Source organism: Chiloscyllium punctatum, chromosome 8 (assembly GCF_047496795.1).
Source record: "Chiloscyllium punctatum isolate Juve2018m chromosome 8, sChiPun1.3, whole genome shotgun sequence".
Lineage (NCBI taxonomy): Eukaryota > Metazoa > Chordata > Chondrichthyes > Orectolobiformes > Hemiscylliidae > Chiloscyllium > Chiloscyllium punctatum.
Genome location: NC_092746.1, coordinates 16,346,385 through 16,363,767, shown reverse-complemented (window position 1 = coordinate 16,363,767; position 17,383 = coordinate 16,346,385). Strand labels below are relative to the sequence as shown.

Sequence of the window (17,383 nt, the reverse complement as noted above, 5' to 3'; positions counted from 1 at the left end):
CCCAGAATTTTAGGTTTGAACTCTTCCAATCAGATTTGTACTCCTGTCACAGTACCAAAACAGCTCTTGTAGAAGTCACTAATGGCATCTTTATGACTGTGAGAAAGGTAAAACCTCTCTCTTCGTCCTTCTCAAATTGCTTTCCATCTTTTGCACAGTTGAACATGCCATACTCTTCCAACATCTCTCCACCTAATGGGTTGGACTGCTCTCAAATGGTTCTATTCTTACCTATCTAATTATCATGTGCAATCTTTCTACCTTGCACTGTTACCCCTGCTGTCCTCTAAGGATTAATCCTTGCCCTTCCAAGTACTGCTCCTCGATGACATCATCCAAAGATGCATTTGTTTTCACATGTACACTGAAGACACCCAACTTTATCTCACCTCCAATTCTCTTAACTCCTCTATGATTATGAAGTTGTCAGATCTCTTAATTGATATCCAGTTGTGGATAATCGGAAAGTTCTTCCAATTGAACACTGTGAAGTTTGAGTCACATACTTCATTCACCAATCCATTGACTCCATGGCAAGAGTCTGAGACTAAACCAGTCTGTCAACAACCTTCATGTTGGATTTAATTTTGCAATGAGATTCTAATCAGTAATTGTCCAACTTCACCTCCATCTCAGCTGATCTGCTGCCGAAATTCTCATCTGTGTTATTTTTGTCTAGGCTTGACAATGAATCCTGGCTGGTTTCCTATTTTCTGTCCTCTGCAAACTTGAGGTCATCTAAAATTCTGCTGTCTGGGTCTTGACTTGAAGCAAGTTGCATTCCACTATCATCCCTATTTTCAGTGGCCTACTAGTCCAAGCAACACCTTGAATTTAACATTCATTTTGGTTTTCAAATCTCTCTATTGCTTTGCCTCTCCCCATTACTACAATTTCATCCACCCCCACAAACCCTGCAGGATATCAGCTGTTTGCTAATTCTGGCCTCTGGTGCATTCCCAATTATTACAGTCCCACCATTTGTACATATATCTTCAGTTGCCAAAGCTCCAAGCTTCCTTCCTGGACTTCTCCATCTCTCTACCTCACTTTCTTCCCCTAACACACTGCTTATTACCTATTCCTTTGACCAATCTGTTGCTCATCTGATCTAATATCATATTTTGTGGCTGCCTGTCATACTTCATTTTATAATGTCCCTGCGAAGCACCTTCAAAAAGGTATTAATCAAAGGTAAATCATTTCTGCTACCTAGCATGTGCATTAATGCATCTCTGCTCATTGTCTTTGTTAATCCATGTAGGAGTTCCACATTGTCATCACTCTGGAAGACATTTTCCCTGAATTTATTCTTGGAGTTATCTGATGTTTTGGACTCCCCCCACAAGTGGAAGATTCTCTTCAACTTTCCCATCGAATCAATCCCAAATAAACAGTGGAAGGGCACCGAATTTTTAAGCATTGTGCTTTTGAGCTAATTTCCAACAACAATATAAAAAATTAAACCTGCATACTTCATGAAATTATGTTTCCTTCTTTTTTACAACTTCACAATATCTTTTTTTCCAGTGGAAAACAATGCACTGCACGCCAACAAACGCTGAGTTGGTTTTAATTAAAAGGTATTTCCCCCTCAAAAAAAAAGTAAAGCCGAGTGCAAAGGGACAGAGGTTCGAATGAGGATCAGATGCCTATACCTTCACTGGTAGCTGCATTCCCTCTGGCTTTGGTTGGTGTGTGATCTGTACTTGAACTCATGTCGGATGAGATGCTTGAGCTGCCTTTGCCTAAACAGTGGGAGATCAGATCAAAAACGAGCATCATGACCAGCAGAAAAGAAAATAAAGCATAACTCTGCCCATTAAGAACAGTGAAAAGTTATATGAGAAGCAAAAATCAACTTTAAACAGTGCAATTCAAACAACTTCACTTTCTTTCAAATTGCTCACTTGCCTCATGCAAGGCAAGTAAGTTCTTCACATTTACAGTCATACCCACAGGGCCACAACATCTTTCAACTGTGGAACTCCGTGTGTTGGAATTCCAGAGTTTACTGCCTGTAAAAACTTACAACACATGACAAAGTGCACAAGAAGACTTACATCAGATTGCATGCACATAATCAATAGTTACAAAACCACATTTTTAACAGTGGCAGTTCTGAAACATTCATACACTCATCGTCAAAGCCAGTAACAGGAGATACTTGGCATTAGTATTAATTTACTTTGAGTACATGATATGAATTCAAGACATGGTAAAAATGTCAGTTTGTCACATCCATTCCTCCAAAGCAGGTTTGTGAGATAAATAAGAATGCAGTGAATCTCTCAGCTTTATTTGAAGTTTGTAAGAACAACTAACCTCCCAAACTATTTATATGATAGAGCCACTATAGCAGAGAAACAGGCCCTTCGGTCCAACAGGTCCACACCAAACCTCCAAACAGCATCCCACCCAGACTGATTCCCCTATCCTATTACTCTACATTTACCCCTGACCAATGCACCTAACCTACATATCCCTGAACACTATGGGGAATTTAGCTAATTCACCTAACCTGCACATCTTTGGACTGTGGGAGGAAACCGGAGCAAACCCATACAGACACAGAGGAGAATGTACAAACTCCACACAGACAGTCACCCAAGGCTGGAATCAATGCCAGGTCCGTGGCACTGTGCTAACCACTGAGCCACCCTATATCAATATTTGCAATAACATTTCTACCTCTTCAGATATCCCCAAGAAGCTTTACTGCACTTGGATATGGAACATGAGCAAAGCCTTTGCTGCTGTACTGTTGCTATGTGCAAATTAAATCAACCCTACTTTTATCTCTCGCCCGAAATGACCACTTCTCACTGTACTCCTCCTACACAGCAAGACCCCTGATGCACAAACAAAAAGAGAACTTTAGGGTGTAGGTTTGCTCGCTGAGCTGTAGGTTTGATATCCAGACTTTTCATTACCTGGCTAGGTAACATCATCAATGGCGACCTCCAAGTGAAGCATCTGGATATCAAACCTACAGCTCAGCGAGCAAACCTACACCCTAAACCTCAACCTGAGCTACAAATCTTCACAAACCTTGCAAAAAGAGAAGTTACACATGTTTTATTCTTAATGCTGTGCAAGCCAGTTATTGTACTTTGTTAGGAATGTATGTAAGGAGCAGTTTAACAAGTGAGATTGCATTCTGTCAACCATGCGCATTATGATTTTTAGTGTCACCTGTGGCTTAGTCAGCAGAACTCTGACCTCAGAGTCATAATGATGTGGGTTCACATAACATGACACTCTGACCCTCCTGTGATGCCAATGTTTCATAAATATTAGGGAAGTGTAATCTCTGCCTGTAAACTCTGTTTTGAAAATAAGTATATGAATAGGAAGGGTTTGGAGGGATATGGGCCGGGTGCTGGCATGTGGCACTAGATTGGGTTGAGATATCTGGTCGGCATGGACGGGTTGGATCAAAGGGTCTGTTTCCATGCTTTACATCTCTATGACTCTAAGTACTGCTTGTGAAATATTTAACGTCCTGCTTAATGCAGGATCTTATTGGCCTGCATACAGGATAAACTAGGGAAGCTTTGGGGCGGCACGGTGGCACAGTGGTTAGCACTGCTGCCTCACAGTGCCAGAGACCCGGGTTCAATTCCCACCTCAGGCGACTGACTGTGTGGAGTTTGCACATTCTCCCCGTGTCTGCGTGGGTTTCCTCCGGATGCTCCGGTTTCCTCCCGCAGTCCAAAGATGTGCAGGTCAGGTGAATTGGCCATGCTAAGTTGCCCGTAGTGTTAGGTTAGGGGTATGGGTGGGTTGCGCTTCGGCGGGGCGGTGTGGACTTGTTGGGCCGAAGGGCCTGTTTCCACACTGTAAGTAATCTAATCTAATCTAATCTACATTAAACTTACAGGTGCACATTAGCATTTGGGAGCTATTCTTGCTGGTACTTTCTAGGTTTGTTGCCATCAACAAACAGATGAAGCTGAATTTTCCTGTAATACATTGCTCCAACTCATAGGAGAGAAATAATTGATTGTGGAATTGACTACTGCCGGATCCTTGCTCCTGAAACATATTGGGAATTTGTGTCCCTCCACCCACAGCTCCTTGTTCTGATTTCTTGAATTCCCTGCTACATTTAAATGATGAGACTGGCAGGAACACGTGGAAGTGAAACACAGAAACAGGCCATTCAACATAAGCAGTCCATGTTGCTGTCTACCCTGCAAGCAGTTTTAATTACAGGTAGTTCTTCTGTAACGTGATGGTTGTATTCTTGTGAAACCTCACATTATAGAAAAATCAAGTTTTAGAAACAGCGGTTAAAGTGTTGGTGATGTAATCAGGTCACATGTTTTAAAAGTTTATGCTTTAGAAATCGTGTTCCCAATTCATCAATCGTGTTACAATGAATTTGGGTTAACAAAATGTATGTTATAGCAGAACAACCTGTACATTTACCCTCCTAGTTCCCAAATCCCAAACTTTTCTTTTTGTTATTCTAAAGAACGAGGTAGAAGTGAAAAGATATGCCTTGAGGACTTTTTACTGGTACCCCTAACTCTCACTTGCATTCCTCAATCTAAAACCTCTATCGAAGATCAGATTGAGCCACTTCAGTTAATTTAGTCATGGAAGTTCACAAAACCCTCCCCTTCAATTCAGCTCCTCTTCTTTCTGGTGCTCTAATAAGTGTCCTGCTAGATCACAGCTTAATTTCTATTGGTGGTATTGGACTATCTCTGTGGGGTTGAGTCAAAATCAAAGCTGGAACCTAATAGGACATAATCCAAGATGGTGCATTGGGATTTGTTGGAGTTGGAGTGTTGAATAGGTGTCCCATTCTAATCTACTCCAGCTGCAAAAGTGCTGGAGTCAAAAACCAAGCCCAAAACACCCTCAACTACTTCACAGAAAGCACAACCTAACATTTAAAGTCAGAAATGTCCTTGGAGGCACATCCATTCTACAGTTTTTACTTTGTTAATGGCAGAAACACACAGATTACCGTGTCAGTTTTTCTTGTCTTATTACTCCATGTTATATTGGCTGTTGTATCTTAAATTCCACAATGCGAGAGCTTCAACTGCACATACCTTTCTGAGTGTCTAACTTCATTGAAAGATGTGGTGCAAGTATTCAGTAAATGCACAAGTAAAGATCAGCAAAACAGAACCACCTTTTAAACTGTTTTTTCTGGGAATATTCAAGTTGTGGCTCCAGCTGCAACAATCTCAGAATGTTGGTAGAAACTCCACTTGGAATAGGGACTCTACCACAACTCTTCCCTACTAGGAGAGGCTTCCTACCATTTACTTGAATGCACAAACACCAAACACAAACAATACCAAATAATTGTTACATCCTCCATTTTATACTAATGACATTGTTCATATTGTTGGCATAAAGGATTTATGTGATGTTGCATTATACATAAATATGCTAGTGCCACTGCATGAATTTAGTTCACTTGTGAGTCATGTTGGGATATAGGTGCAATGAAATCCTTAAAAATAAATCTGCCAAAATTTTAAACTTTGATTCCACATTCAGACAGTTCTCTGAGGGGTAGGCATCAATTCAGTATTGTGCAACCCAACTCATTGTACTTGAGGAAGTGGGCCTATATTGAGTGCCCACTTGTACAGATGTTCGAACTTGGTACATTTACAAACACAAGCAGGTACCTGGCCAGTATCAATGGGTGGCATAGCATCAAGGGCAATGGGCAGTATCCCTGGAATTAGCTATCTTGCATTTGCCCAATGGTCAAGCGGGGGAAACCGCAGTGGAAATTAATTCAGATTTTTATTAAAAAAGGAGTTACAACAAGAGTAAGGCAACACATATACACTCGTCACGTAAGACATCTTGAACAGGCATGAACCTGAACACTATGGGTCTGCAAGCAGAAACGACGAGGGAGGAACCTGTACATCCTGTAAGGACTGTATCAGTCTTGAGAGCAAACTAGAGGATACAAACAGATTCTTTTAGACAGAATGAGAGAAAGACATAGAATGGAAGATTTCTGTTTATTGTGGAAGAATGAAATGCAGACAAAGTATGTATATAAAGGTTGATTTTCTGTACGCATTGGATTTATGGACCAAGATCAGATAGATATGCAACGGAGAACAACAAAGGTAGAGCCAGACAGAGTATTAGACAGAATTTCATTCAGGTAAAAACAATGACTGCAGATGCTGGAAACCAGATTCTGGATTAGTGGTATTTCGAAGCTCCTTGGATGCTGCCTGAACTGCTGTGCTCTTCCAGCACCACTAATCCAGAATTCTATTCAGCCTGTCTAAAACTGAGATTGTTTGCATAAACACAAATCTAACCTGCATATTTGAGTTCTCCTGTGGTTTAGAATCTTAGAATCTAGATTCCCCACAGTATAGAAACAGGCCCTTCAACCAACAAGTACACACCAGCCCTCTGCAGAGTAACCCACCCAGACTCATTCCCCTACCCTATTATCCTGTATTTACCCCTGACCAATGCACCTAACCTTCATATCCCTGAACACCATGGGCAATTTAGCATGGCTATCCACCTGACCTGCACTTCTTTGGATTGTGGGAGGAAACCAGAGCACCCGGAAGAAACCATTGTGGACATGGGGAAAATGTGCAAACTCCATGGAGACTTGCCGGAGGCTGGATTCGTACCCAGGTCCCCGGTGCTGTGAGGCAGCAGTGCTAACCACTGAGCCAGACTATAACCAGAACAGCTGGCAGAGTAGGTAGGATAGTTATATCGAATCCTTGGGTTAGCCCTGCAAAGACCGATAGACACACACACCTTATTATCATCCACAATCAATGCAGTAAGTTTACTCAAGAAAGGTCCAGCGCATCTCCTCCACTTCCCACACCTCTGCCCTTGAACCCCACCTCTCCACTCACAACAGGGAGAGAACCCTCCCGGTACTCACCTTTCAACCCACCTCTGGATATAACGCATTATCCTCCGCAATTTCTGCCACCTACAGTCAGACTCCACCACCAGAGACACATTTCCCTCCCTACCCTTTTAACATTCCACAGAGATCATTCCCTGACAACTTCCTCGGTAGGTCAACGCCCTCCACCAAGCCACCCTCCACCCTGGCACCTTCCCCTGCCACCACAAGAGGCGTAAAACCTACGCCAACCACCACCACCCCCCCCAACCTCCATCCAAGGCCCCAAAGGATCCGCCCACATCCGGCAGAGATTTTCCTGCACATCCTCATCTACTCTGTCTGTTGCTCTCGATGTCTCTAAATTGGGGGAACAGGACCCTAACTTGCCAGATATGACAGTGAACATCTCTAAGATACATGCACCAATCAATCCCACCACTCCATGGCCAAACATTTCAATTTCCCCTCCCACTCTGCCAAGGGCTTGCAAGTCCTGGGCCTCCTCTACCGCCAAATTCTAGCCACCTAATGCTTGGAGGAAGAGCATCTCATCTTCATCCTCAGGACCCTCCAAGTACAGAATCAAATATCGATTTCTGATCAGCTTCCTGATCTCCCCTCTCCCAACTTTATCCCAGACCGAATCCTCCAACTTGGCACCACCCTCTTGACTTGTCCTACCTATCCATCTTCCTTCCCACCTATCCACTCCACCCACCACTCCGATCTATCACCATCACCCCACACCTTCATGTACCTATCACATTCCCCTGATCCCCACCCGCCTCCCATTTATTTCTCAGCCTACTTCCCCAACACCTCCCACCCCCATCCCGCACTCCCCCACATTCCTGATGAAGGGCTTATGCTCGAAACGTCGACTCTCCTGCTCCTTGGGTGCTGCCTGACAGACTGTGCGTTTCCAGCACCACATTTTTTTGACTAAGTATGCAGAGTGATTGTTATGAGGAAAGGCATGATGAAAATACAATGCAGAACAGGTATCCGAAGGCACGTACACCAACTTGACAAAATAATTATTGTGGCCTGAAGAGCAAGAACATATAGCTGATACATCACTAGCACATATAATCCATAGAGAACTTGATTTTAAAACAGTCAAAGCAGTATTGGTGAGAGTGGGTAAAAAAATAAAGTAGAATGAACTTTTGGTTGGAACAATTGAAGACTAAGGGGGTAAGATACTCTAAAAAAATTACAAAATGGTACAGGTGAAGGGAGGGCTAAGAATATTTTAACTTTATGTATAATTTGTTGCTGTAATGTCCACAACTAGCTTACAATTTATCTGATATATAACATCTGCCAGATCTGTTGGTTGAGCATGTTAGTGTTATGCATAATTGCTGTACAAATCTTAAATATGAATAGCTTTATTACCTTTGTATGTATCTGCAATATATAATTAAGAGATTAAATAACTAAGCTTGTGTTTTAGGGAAAAAATAACAGCGTAATAGGCGAAGGGCCTAAACTGAGGGTCTGCTAGTACAGATGGGTATAACTTAGTGAAATAACTCAATGAAATAACTCCACAGAGGCCAGTGCCCCATCACCAAGTTACCCTTTCCTTATACATGGAGTGTCTCTGACAGTGATCCAGCTCTTTCAGAGCCAGGTCCGAGTGAACATAACTTCTGACACCCCACCTTATATCTGTTAGCCAGGGCTCCCTAATCTAATAGGCCAACTTAACAATCCCATTCAGAGAACTCATATTCCATTTGGTCCACCTAGTTCACTTCGTTACACTCACTGCTATTGGCAACCTTGGGCTAGGCCAAAAGCCATTAGTGAGAAACTGTATTAAGAATTAAATAAAATTTTATAAGAAGCGGTTACAATAAGGGTAAGGTAACACAAGTTCATACTGTAAGGCAGGTTTTAGGAGATATGAACAACTTGAACAATTTAAAGGTCCATGTCAGCAGAAATAACTGGAGAAGAAACCTTACACACAAAGAATTCTGGTCTCCTACCTATTGGAAAGATGTTGTGAAACTTGAAAAGGTTCAGAAAAGCTTTACAAGGATGTTGCCAGGGTTGGAGGATTTGAGATCCAGGGAGATGTTGAATAGGCTAGCGCTGTTTTCCCTGGAGCAGAGGATGAGGGGTGACCTTGCAGAGGTTTATAAAATCATGAGAGGCATGGATAGGATAAGTAGACAAAGTCTTTTCCCTGGGATGGAGGAGTCCGGAACTAGAGGTGAGAGGGTAAAGATATAAAAGAGACCTAAGAGGCAACCTTTTCACACAGAAGGTGGTGCATGTGTGGAATGAACTGCCAGAGGAAATGGTAGAGGCTAGTATAACTGCAACATTTAAAAGGCATCTGGATGGATATACGAATAGGAAAGGTTTGGAGGAAGAAAGGCCAAGATCTGGAAAGTGGATAAAAGCAAATTGCGGATGCTGGAATCTGAAACCAAAAGAGAAATACTGGAAAATCTTTGTCAAAGCTTTGACAAAAGGTCAGTTAGACTCGAAACGTCAGCTCTTTTCTCTCCTTACAGATGCTGCCAGACCTGCTGAGATTTTCCATCATTTTCTCTTTTGGTTGCTGGAAAGTGGGACTATATTGGTTAGAAGATCTGGTCGGCATGGACAAGTTAGACCAAAGGGTCTGTTCCGTATTGTATATCTCTATGATTATGACTATGACTTGCATCAACCTTGGCAGCAAACTAGAGAGTATAAGCAGACTTCTATAGAATGGGTAAGAGAAAGGTCTGAATAGAAGATTTTTGTTTATTCTACAAGATTGAAATGTAAATTATGTGTACTTATAAAGGTTGATTATTTTTGTACAGGACAGACTTTGGACCAATATTGGACAGATGTGAGGCAGAGATCAGAGAAAGTTGGAACATGGCAAGGCAGAGATGAACAGAATATTAGACACAAGCTGTTTAGCCAGCCTAAGACTGAGGTCGTTTGAATAAACACAAAGTTAACCTGCATAGAGTCATGGAGATGTACAGCACAGAAACAGACCCTTCGGTCCAACCCGTCCATGCCGACCAGATATCCCAACCTAATCTAATCCCACCTGCCAGCACCCAGTATACTTGAATTCTCCTGTGGTTTATATCAAGGAGAATAACTGCAACAACATATTTTTATTCCTCGTAAAATACAAGTGGTTCACCACAAAAATTATTTCAAAAATCTCTGACATTCCACCTATACATACCTCCTCTGGCAGAAGCAGGGGACAGAAAATATCAATGAAACAGAGACACATCATGCTACAGCAAAGGAAGCAAATCACAGTGAGTTCAGCCAAGTTGAGTGTCGAGAGAGTAAGGCACAGCTGGATGATCGTTACTTTAACGCTAGGAAGGTAATAGGTAAGAATGATGAGTTAACGGCATGACTCGACACATGGAAGTATGATATTGTTGTCATCACAGAAACATAGTTGAGGGAAAGGCTGGATTGGCAACTCAACATTCTGGGGTATAGGATCTTTAGGCAAGACAGAGGAGGGTGCAGAAAGAGTGCTGGTGTAGCACTGTTAATTAAGAAGTCAATTACTATAAAAAGGAAAGACGATATTTTGGAAGAGAGTTCAAATGAGGCTTTATGGGTAGAACCTAGGAATGTTAAGGGGGAAGCTACTTTACTGGAAGTGTATGAAAGACTCCAGAGAGTCAGCAGGAAATAGAGAAGCAAATAAAACAGTTCACAGAGGTGTGTAAGAATAGTAATCATAGAATCCCTACAGTATGGAAATAGCCATTTGGCCTAACAAGTCCACACTGACCCTCCCAACAGTATCCCATCCATACCCATTCCCCTACATTTACCCCTGACTAATGCACCTACCTTCGACATCCTTAAACACTATGGACAATTTAGCATGGCCAATTCACCTAGCCTGCACATCTTTGGACAGTGGGAGGAAACCGGAGCACCCGGGGAGAATGTGCAAACTCCACACAGACAGCCACCCAAGGCTGGAACCGAATCCAGTTCCCTGACATTGTGAAGCAGCAGTGCTAACCACTGAGCTACTGTACTAGAGGTTTTCGACTTTCCCAACATAAATTAGGATAGTCATAATGTTAAGAGTTTAGAGGGGCAGATTTCTTGAAACGTATCCAGAGGAGTATTTTGTATCAATATACAGAACATCCAACAAGGGTCGGTGCAGTGTTGAATCTGATTCTGAAGGAAGGAGCCAGACAAGTGTTCAATGTGGTGGGGTTGTGGGGAGGGGGGCACCGCTTTGGCAATCGTGACCAAAGCAGGCATGAATTACTACCCACTTGAAAAGGCATAGGTTAATTAAAGATAATCAGCATGGTTTGGTTAGGGGGAGATCATGTTTCACAAAGTTGTTAGAACGTTTTGAAAATGTGATTAAGTGTGTGGAGAGGGAAGTTCTCTTTATATGGATTTTAGCAAAGCTTTTGACAAGGTCTCACATGGGAGACTAACTGACAAGATTAAAGCACATGGTATTGAGGGAAACTTGGTGAGCTGGATCAGAAACTGGCTGAGTAATAGGACACGAAAGGCAATGGTAGAAGGTTGTTTGCATGAGTGGAGGCCGATGTCCAGCGATGTACCTCAAGGACCCTTACTGTTTATTATACGCGATAACGTGGGGGGAATGTTAAGCAAATTTGAGGATGAACCAAGATTGGTATAGTGGTTATTAGTGAAGAAGATGGTTGTAGGTTACAGGAAGATATAGATTGGTGGTGAGATGGGCACACCAGTGGCAGTTGGTATTTAACCTTGATAAATGCAGGGTGATGCACCTTAGAGGAAGAAACAAGGTGAGGAAGTATTTAACAAATGGCACGATTCTGGGTAGCTCAGAGGAACAGAGGGATCTTGGGGTAATTATCCACAGATCCCTGAAGTCAGCAGAGGACAGTTAAGAAGTGGCAAAGCATATGAAACAAGGAGGTAGTGTTGGAGTCGTAAAGAGCATTGATCAGGCCACAACTGGAGTACTGTGTGCAGTTCTGGTCACCTCACTACAGGAAGAATGTATTAGCACAGGAGGGGATACAGATGAGGTTCACCAGGATATTGCCCGGGATTGCGAAACTGAGCTTTAAAGAGAGATTAGATAGAATTCGATTGTTTTCTTTATAGCAGAGAAGACTGAGGGGGGTGGGCAGAACGATTAGACAGCAACAGATCCATTGGTTGAGGGGTCAATCAAGAGAGGGCATAGTTTTGGGAGAAGGGGCTGAAAGTTCAGAGGGGATTTGGGGAAAACCTTTTTCACTAGTGGGTGGGGTGGGAATCTGGAATGCGCTGCCTGGGGAGATAGGAGAGGCTGGAAACTTTAAAAAAAAATACTTGGACGAGTACTTCAAATATCATAACATTCCGGGATAAGGGACAAGGGTAGGAAATTGGGATGAGCGCAATTTAGTGATAGTTATGGCATAGCAGATTTGATGGGCAGAAGGGCTTTTTCTGCACTGCACTGATGCCAAAGTCTAAACTGCCTCAATGTTATAACTTTCTTACCCTTTGATCTCACAACCAGAGAGGTTATGTTTAGTGACTGTTACCCAATATCCAAATGATATTAATCCATGCAAATTCAAATGTGGACACCAAAACTATCCAAGTTTACTCCACCAATGGTGCTCTATACAAATAGTTTTGCATGTCACCTAATTGCATTTACCTTTCCATTGCCACCTTGGATTTTTCTTGCAGTAAACGAAGGAAGCTCATTAAGAATTAATGCACAGATTTTCTTCACAGGTGTTACAGAGTTCTGTCCTCAGCCTTTCCATAGAATCGTTTTCGAACAGAAGGACACCATTTGGCTTGTCACGTCCATGCCAACCTCAAGAACAACAGATCACCTTATCACATTGCCCTGCCTTTTCCCCTCAGCCTGCCAATTTTCACACTTCAGATAATGATAAACTCTTTTTTTGAGGGCCCTCTGTTACACAGTCATAGAGTTATACAGTACACAAACAGATCATTCGGTCCAACCCATCTACACCAATCAGATATCCTAAATTTATATTGTCCCATTTGTCCGCATTTGGACCTTATGTCTCTAAAACCTTGCTATTCATGTACCTATCCAGATACCTTTTAAATGTTTAAATTGCACCTGTCTCCACCATCTCCTCTGGCAATTCATTCCACATATGTACTGCCATCTGTGGGAAAACATTGCTTCTCAGGTCTCTTTTAAATCTTCCCCTCTCACCTTAAACCTATGTCCTCTTTTTTGGACTCATCTACCCTGGGAAAAAGACCTTGGCTAATCTCCCTGTCCATGCCCCTTATGATTTTATAAACCTCTATAACATCATCCCTCAGCCTCTGATGTCCCAGGGAAAAACTCAGCCAATTCAGCCTCTCCTTATACCTCAATCCCTCCAATCACAGCAACATCCTTGTAAATCTTTTCTGAACCCTTCTAATTTAACAACCTCTTTCCTATAGCAGGGAGGCCAAAATTGAATGCAGTATCCTAAACGTGGCCTCATAAACATCCTGTATAGCTCCAACATGACAGTCCAACTCCTATACTCAATGCACTCACCACCCCGTCTATCTGTGACTCCACTTTCAAGGAACTATGTATCTGCACTCCAAGGTCTATTTGTTCAGCAGTATTCCCCAGGGCCCTACCATTAACTGTATAAGTCCTGCCCTGGTTTGCCTTACCAAAACGCAACACATCGTATTTATCCAAATTAAACTCCACCTGACACTCCTCAGCCCAATGGCTCTTCTGATTAAGGTCTCTGGAATAACCTTCTTCACTTTTCACTAGACCAGCAAACTTATTAACCAATCCTCTTATATTCACATCCAAATCATTTATAGAGGCAACAAAAGCAGTGGACCCAGTACCAACCCTTGCAGCACACCACTCAGCACACACCTCTAGACCAAAAACCAACCTTCCACATCCACCCTTTGTCTCCCACCTTCAAATCAATTTTGCATCCTACTGGCCAGCTCCCCCTGGATTTCATGTGAATTAACCTAGCTAAGCAGGCTACCATGTGGAACTTTGTTGAACGCCTTGCTGAAGTCCATATAGACAATGCATACTGCTCTCCCTTCATCAGTATTCTTTGTTACCTCTTCAAAAAACACTCAAGCTAGTTAGTGAGACATGATTTCCCACACACAAAGCCACATTGACTATATCTTATCAGTCTTTGTCTTTCCAAAAACATGAAAATCGTGTCCCTCAGAATTCCCTCCAACAACTCACCCACCAATGACATCAATAGATCCCTGGCTTTTCCTGACCAGATTTTCAAGTAATGATGCCACATTAGCCCGTCTTCTGGCACCTCACCATAGCTGTTGATAATATAAGTATCTCTGTTAGGGACACTGCAATCTCTTCCCTAGCTTCTCACAAAGTTTTCTGTATCTGTACAAGGCCACAGCCCAAATTGGAAAATAGGACTGTAATAGATAAACATTTGATGTCTGACACAAACATAACGAGTCAAGAAGTAGCTTGCTGTACTATAAAAACTCTGCGTATGCCAGATAAACCACTTTTCAGCCTGCTCTTCCACCTTCAATGATTGATGTGCGTATACTCCCAGATTCCTCTGCTCAAGCACCGCCTTTCAAATTGAGTCCTTTATTTTACAATATCTCTCCTTCTTCCAAACAAACTAAATCTCTTCACACTATACTAAATTCCACCTGTCACTTATCCACCTACCACATGAGCCTGTTTAAGTCCCCGTGAGGTTTATCACCATCTACCAAGAATACTTCCAAGTTTTGAATTAAAACTTTTCAAATTCTTTATATTACTACTGAGAAAGGATAGCACTTACCCATGCCAAACATCTGCAAGTAATACAGGGACTGCTCCATTCACTGATTTTGTTCTCTTCCTATTAAGACAGCATCCACCTTGCTTTTTGTTCTACTTCTTCATCAATCAATGTACCTCAAAAGAACAATACAGTATAGGAGAAGGCCCTTCGGCTCTCCAACCCTGTGCCAACTCATTTTGCGCTTCCATACTAAAACTGTCTTCACTTACTGGATCTGTAACCCTTTTTTCCCATGCAATTCATGTATACATCCAGGTGCTTCTTCAATGCTGCTATCGGGTCTGCTTCCACCACCTCCTGTGTGAAAAACTTGCCTCACACATATCTATTAAACTCCACCCCCTACCCCTGCATCTTCAACCAGTGTCATCTAGTAACTGACCCCTCCACCCTAGGAAAACTTTCCAAGCTATCTATGCCATTCACTATCTTATAAATCTCTCATCAGGTCACCCTTCAACCTCCTCTGTTTCAGTGAAAACAAACCCAGTCTATCCAACCTTTCTTCACAGCTAAAATCCCCAATACCAGGTAACATCCTGGTAAATCTTTTCTGTACACTCTCCAAAGCATGCTTCTGATGTGGTGACCAGAACTGTATGCAATATTTCAAGTATGGCCTAACTAAAGTTCTACAAAGCTACCCTTACATGCCTAATCTTACAGTCAATGCCCCTTCCAATGAGGAATAGCATGCCATATGCCTTTCTCACTACTTTATCTACTTTCCCAGCAACTTTCAGATCCAGATCCCTCTGCATTTCAATACTCCTAAGGGTTCTGTTATTCACTGCATAATTTCCACCTATACTTGACCTTCCAAAAGGCATCACCTCACATTTGTCCAGATTAAACTCCATCTACCATTTTCTGCTCATGCCTCCAGCTGATGTATATCCTGCTGTATCCTCTGACAATCCTTCTCACTATTCACAACTCCACCAATTGTTGCACTGTCCGCAAACTTACTAATTAGACCAGCCACATCTTCCTCCAAATCATTTAAGAAGACCATGAACAGCTGAGGACCCAGCACTAATATCCTTGGAACACCACCAGTCACAACCCTCCATTCTAAAAAGCAGCCTTCTACCACTACCCTCTGTCTTCTATGACTAAGCCAGTGCGCAAAAGGACACAAAGGGCAAGCGTAGAATTAAATAAACAAAATAGCATCAGAAATAAGCTATCAAATTTACAAAAGTAAAAGGTATCAGGTAAAATAACTTAAATAAAGATTCCAAGCTTTGCTGGGAAAAGCAGAAGTCTAGCTCTGTGCAAAAACAAATTTAGACAGCTGCAAAACTTAAAATTAGTTATATAGGAGGTACAGAAACCACAGTAGAAAGGAACCTATTGTCAGATGTCTTCAAAGTTAAAATACGTACAAGAAAAGACAACAAGGGTTTGGATAAAGAGTTTACTGACCAAACGTGAGGTGGAAAATGATGAGGAATGGGTTTAAGACATGAAAGACAGTCAGTAATCAGGTTTAGATAAGAATATGAGGTGACGGGCACGTGACCAAACTTGAGGGGATACCAGCAACTAATGTCATCACCAGAGTCAATCTGAATGGTCACAAAGGCAGTTTTTCGTTATCGCTACTCTAGGTCACAAAATCAATAATATGATTAAATGATCACAGTCAGCAAAAAAAAAAGACTAACATAAGTTTATCATAAACACAACAGGAATATGATGAGGACATTGTGTTCATCAGCAGAAGTTTGACTGACATGTTGATTGGGTAAATACTGAAGATTGATAGTGCCGCTTTGGAGTAGGCCGAGGGAGCACTCAGTTGGTAAGTGCCAGTACCATAACTCTGCTGAGGTTTTAGATCCTCTCCTTAGACTAGGGCTTGGTGTCTTGTTACTCTGTAACTATGATACTGTATTAAATAGTGAATGTTTAAATAAATGTACTAAACTTTGAAAGGCCTGCTTGTAAAATTTTTATTCACGCAATCGAATGTTCTCAGGGAAAGAACCAGGGAAGGTTGAGTAGACTCCGGTAGAGAGTCCTCCCTTACCTACAGAAGCTCTCGCGGAGGCTTTGACACCAGTTCTGTATCCATCTTGCCAGTTCTTCCCTGATACCACGTGACTTCACCTTTTATACCAGTCTGCCATGAGAAACTTTGTCAAATGCTTTAGTAACACCCATGTAGACTATATCAACTGCTATTCCCTCGAGACCTTCGTTACCTCCTCAAAAAATTCAATCAAGTTAGTGAGGCACAAGGTCCCCCTCACAAAACCATGCTGTCTATCGCTAATAAATACATTTGCTTTTAAATGCATTTAAGATCTTACCTTTGAGAATCTTTTCCAATAATTTCCCGACTACTGGCGTAAGGCTCACAGGCCTGTAATTTCCTGGATTATTGCTGCCATACTTCTTAAACAATGGGACAACACTGGTTATTCTCCAGTCTGCTGGGACCTCACCTGCGGCTAAAGAGGAAGAGCCTAAGCCCGAAACGTTGACTCTCCTGCTCCTCGGATGCTGCCCGACTGGCTGTGCTTTTCCAGCACCACACTTTTTGACTCTAATCTCCAGCATCTGCAGTCCTCACTTTCTTCTAGTCAATTACAAAGATGGCTGTCAATGCTCCAGCATTGTATTCTCATGCCTCCCTCAAAATTCTCTCTCTCCA

General features: G+C 42.2%; 1 protein-coding gene across 2 annotated transcripts in view; it reads right to left on the bottom strand.

Moving 5' to 3' along the window:
* fbxl7 (F-box and leucine-rich repeat protein 7) overlaps nt 1-17,383 on the bottom strand; it is a 348,767-nt gene that overhangs the window by 277,255 nt on the left and 54,129 nt on the right. For both annotated transcript variants that reach the window (XM_072575192.1, XM_072575191.1), the window contains exon 2: nt 1,659-1,748. In XM_072575192.1, coding sequence (XP_072431293.1) covers nt 1,659-1,719 — 61 coding nt within the window. In that variant the 5' untranslated portion in view covers nt 1,720-1,748. The remainder of the gene's footprint in view (nt 1-1,658; nt 1,749-17,383) is intronic.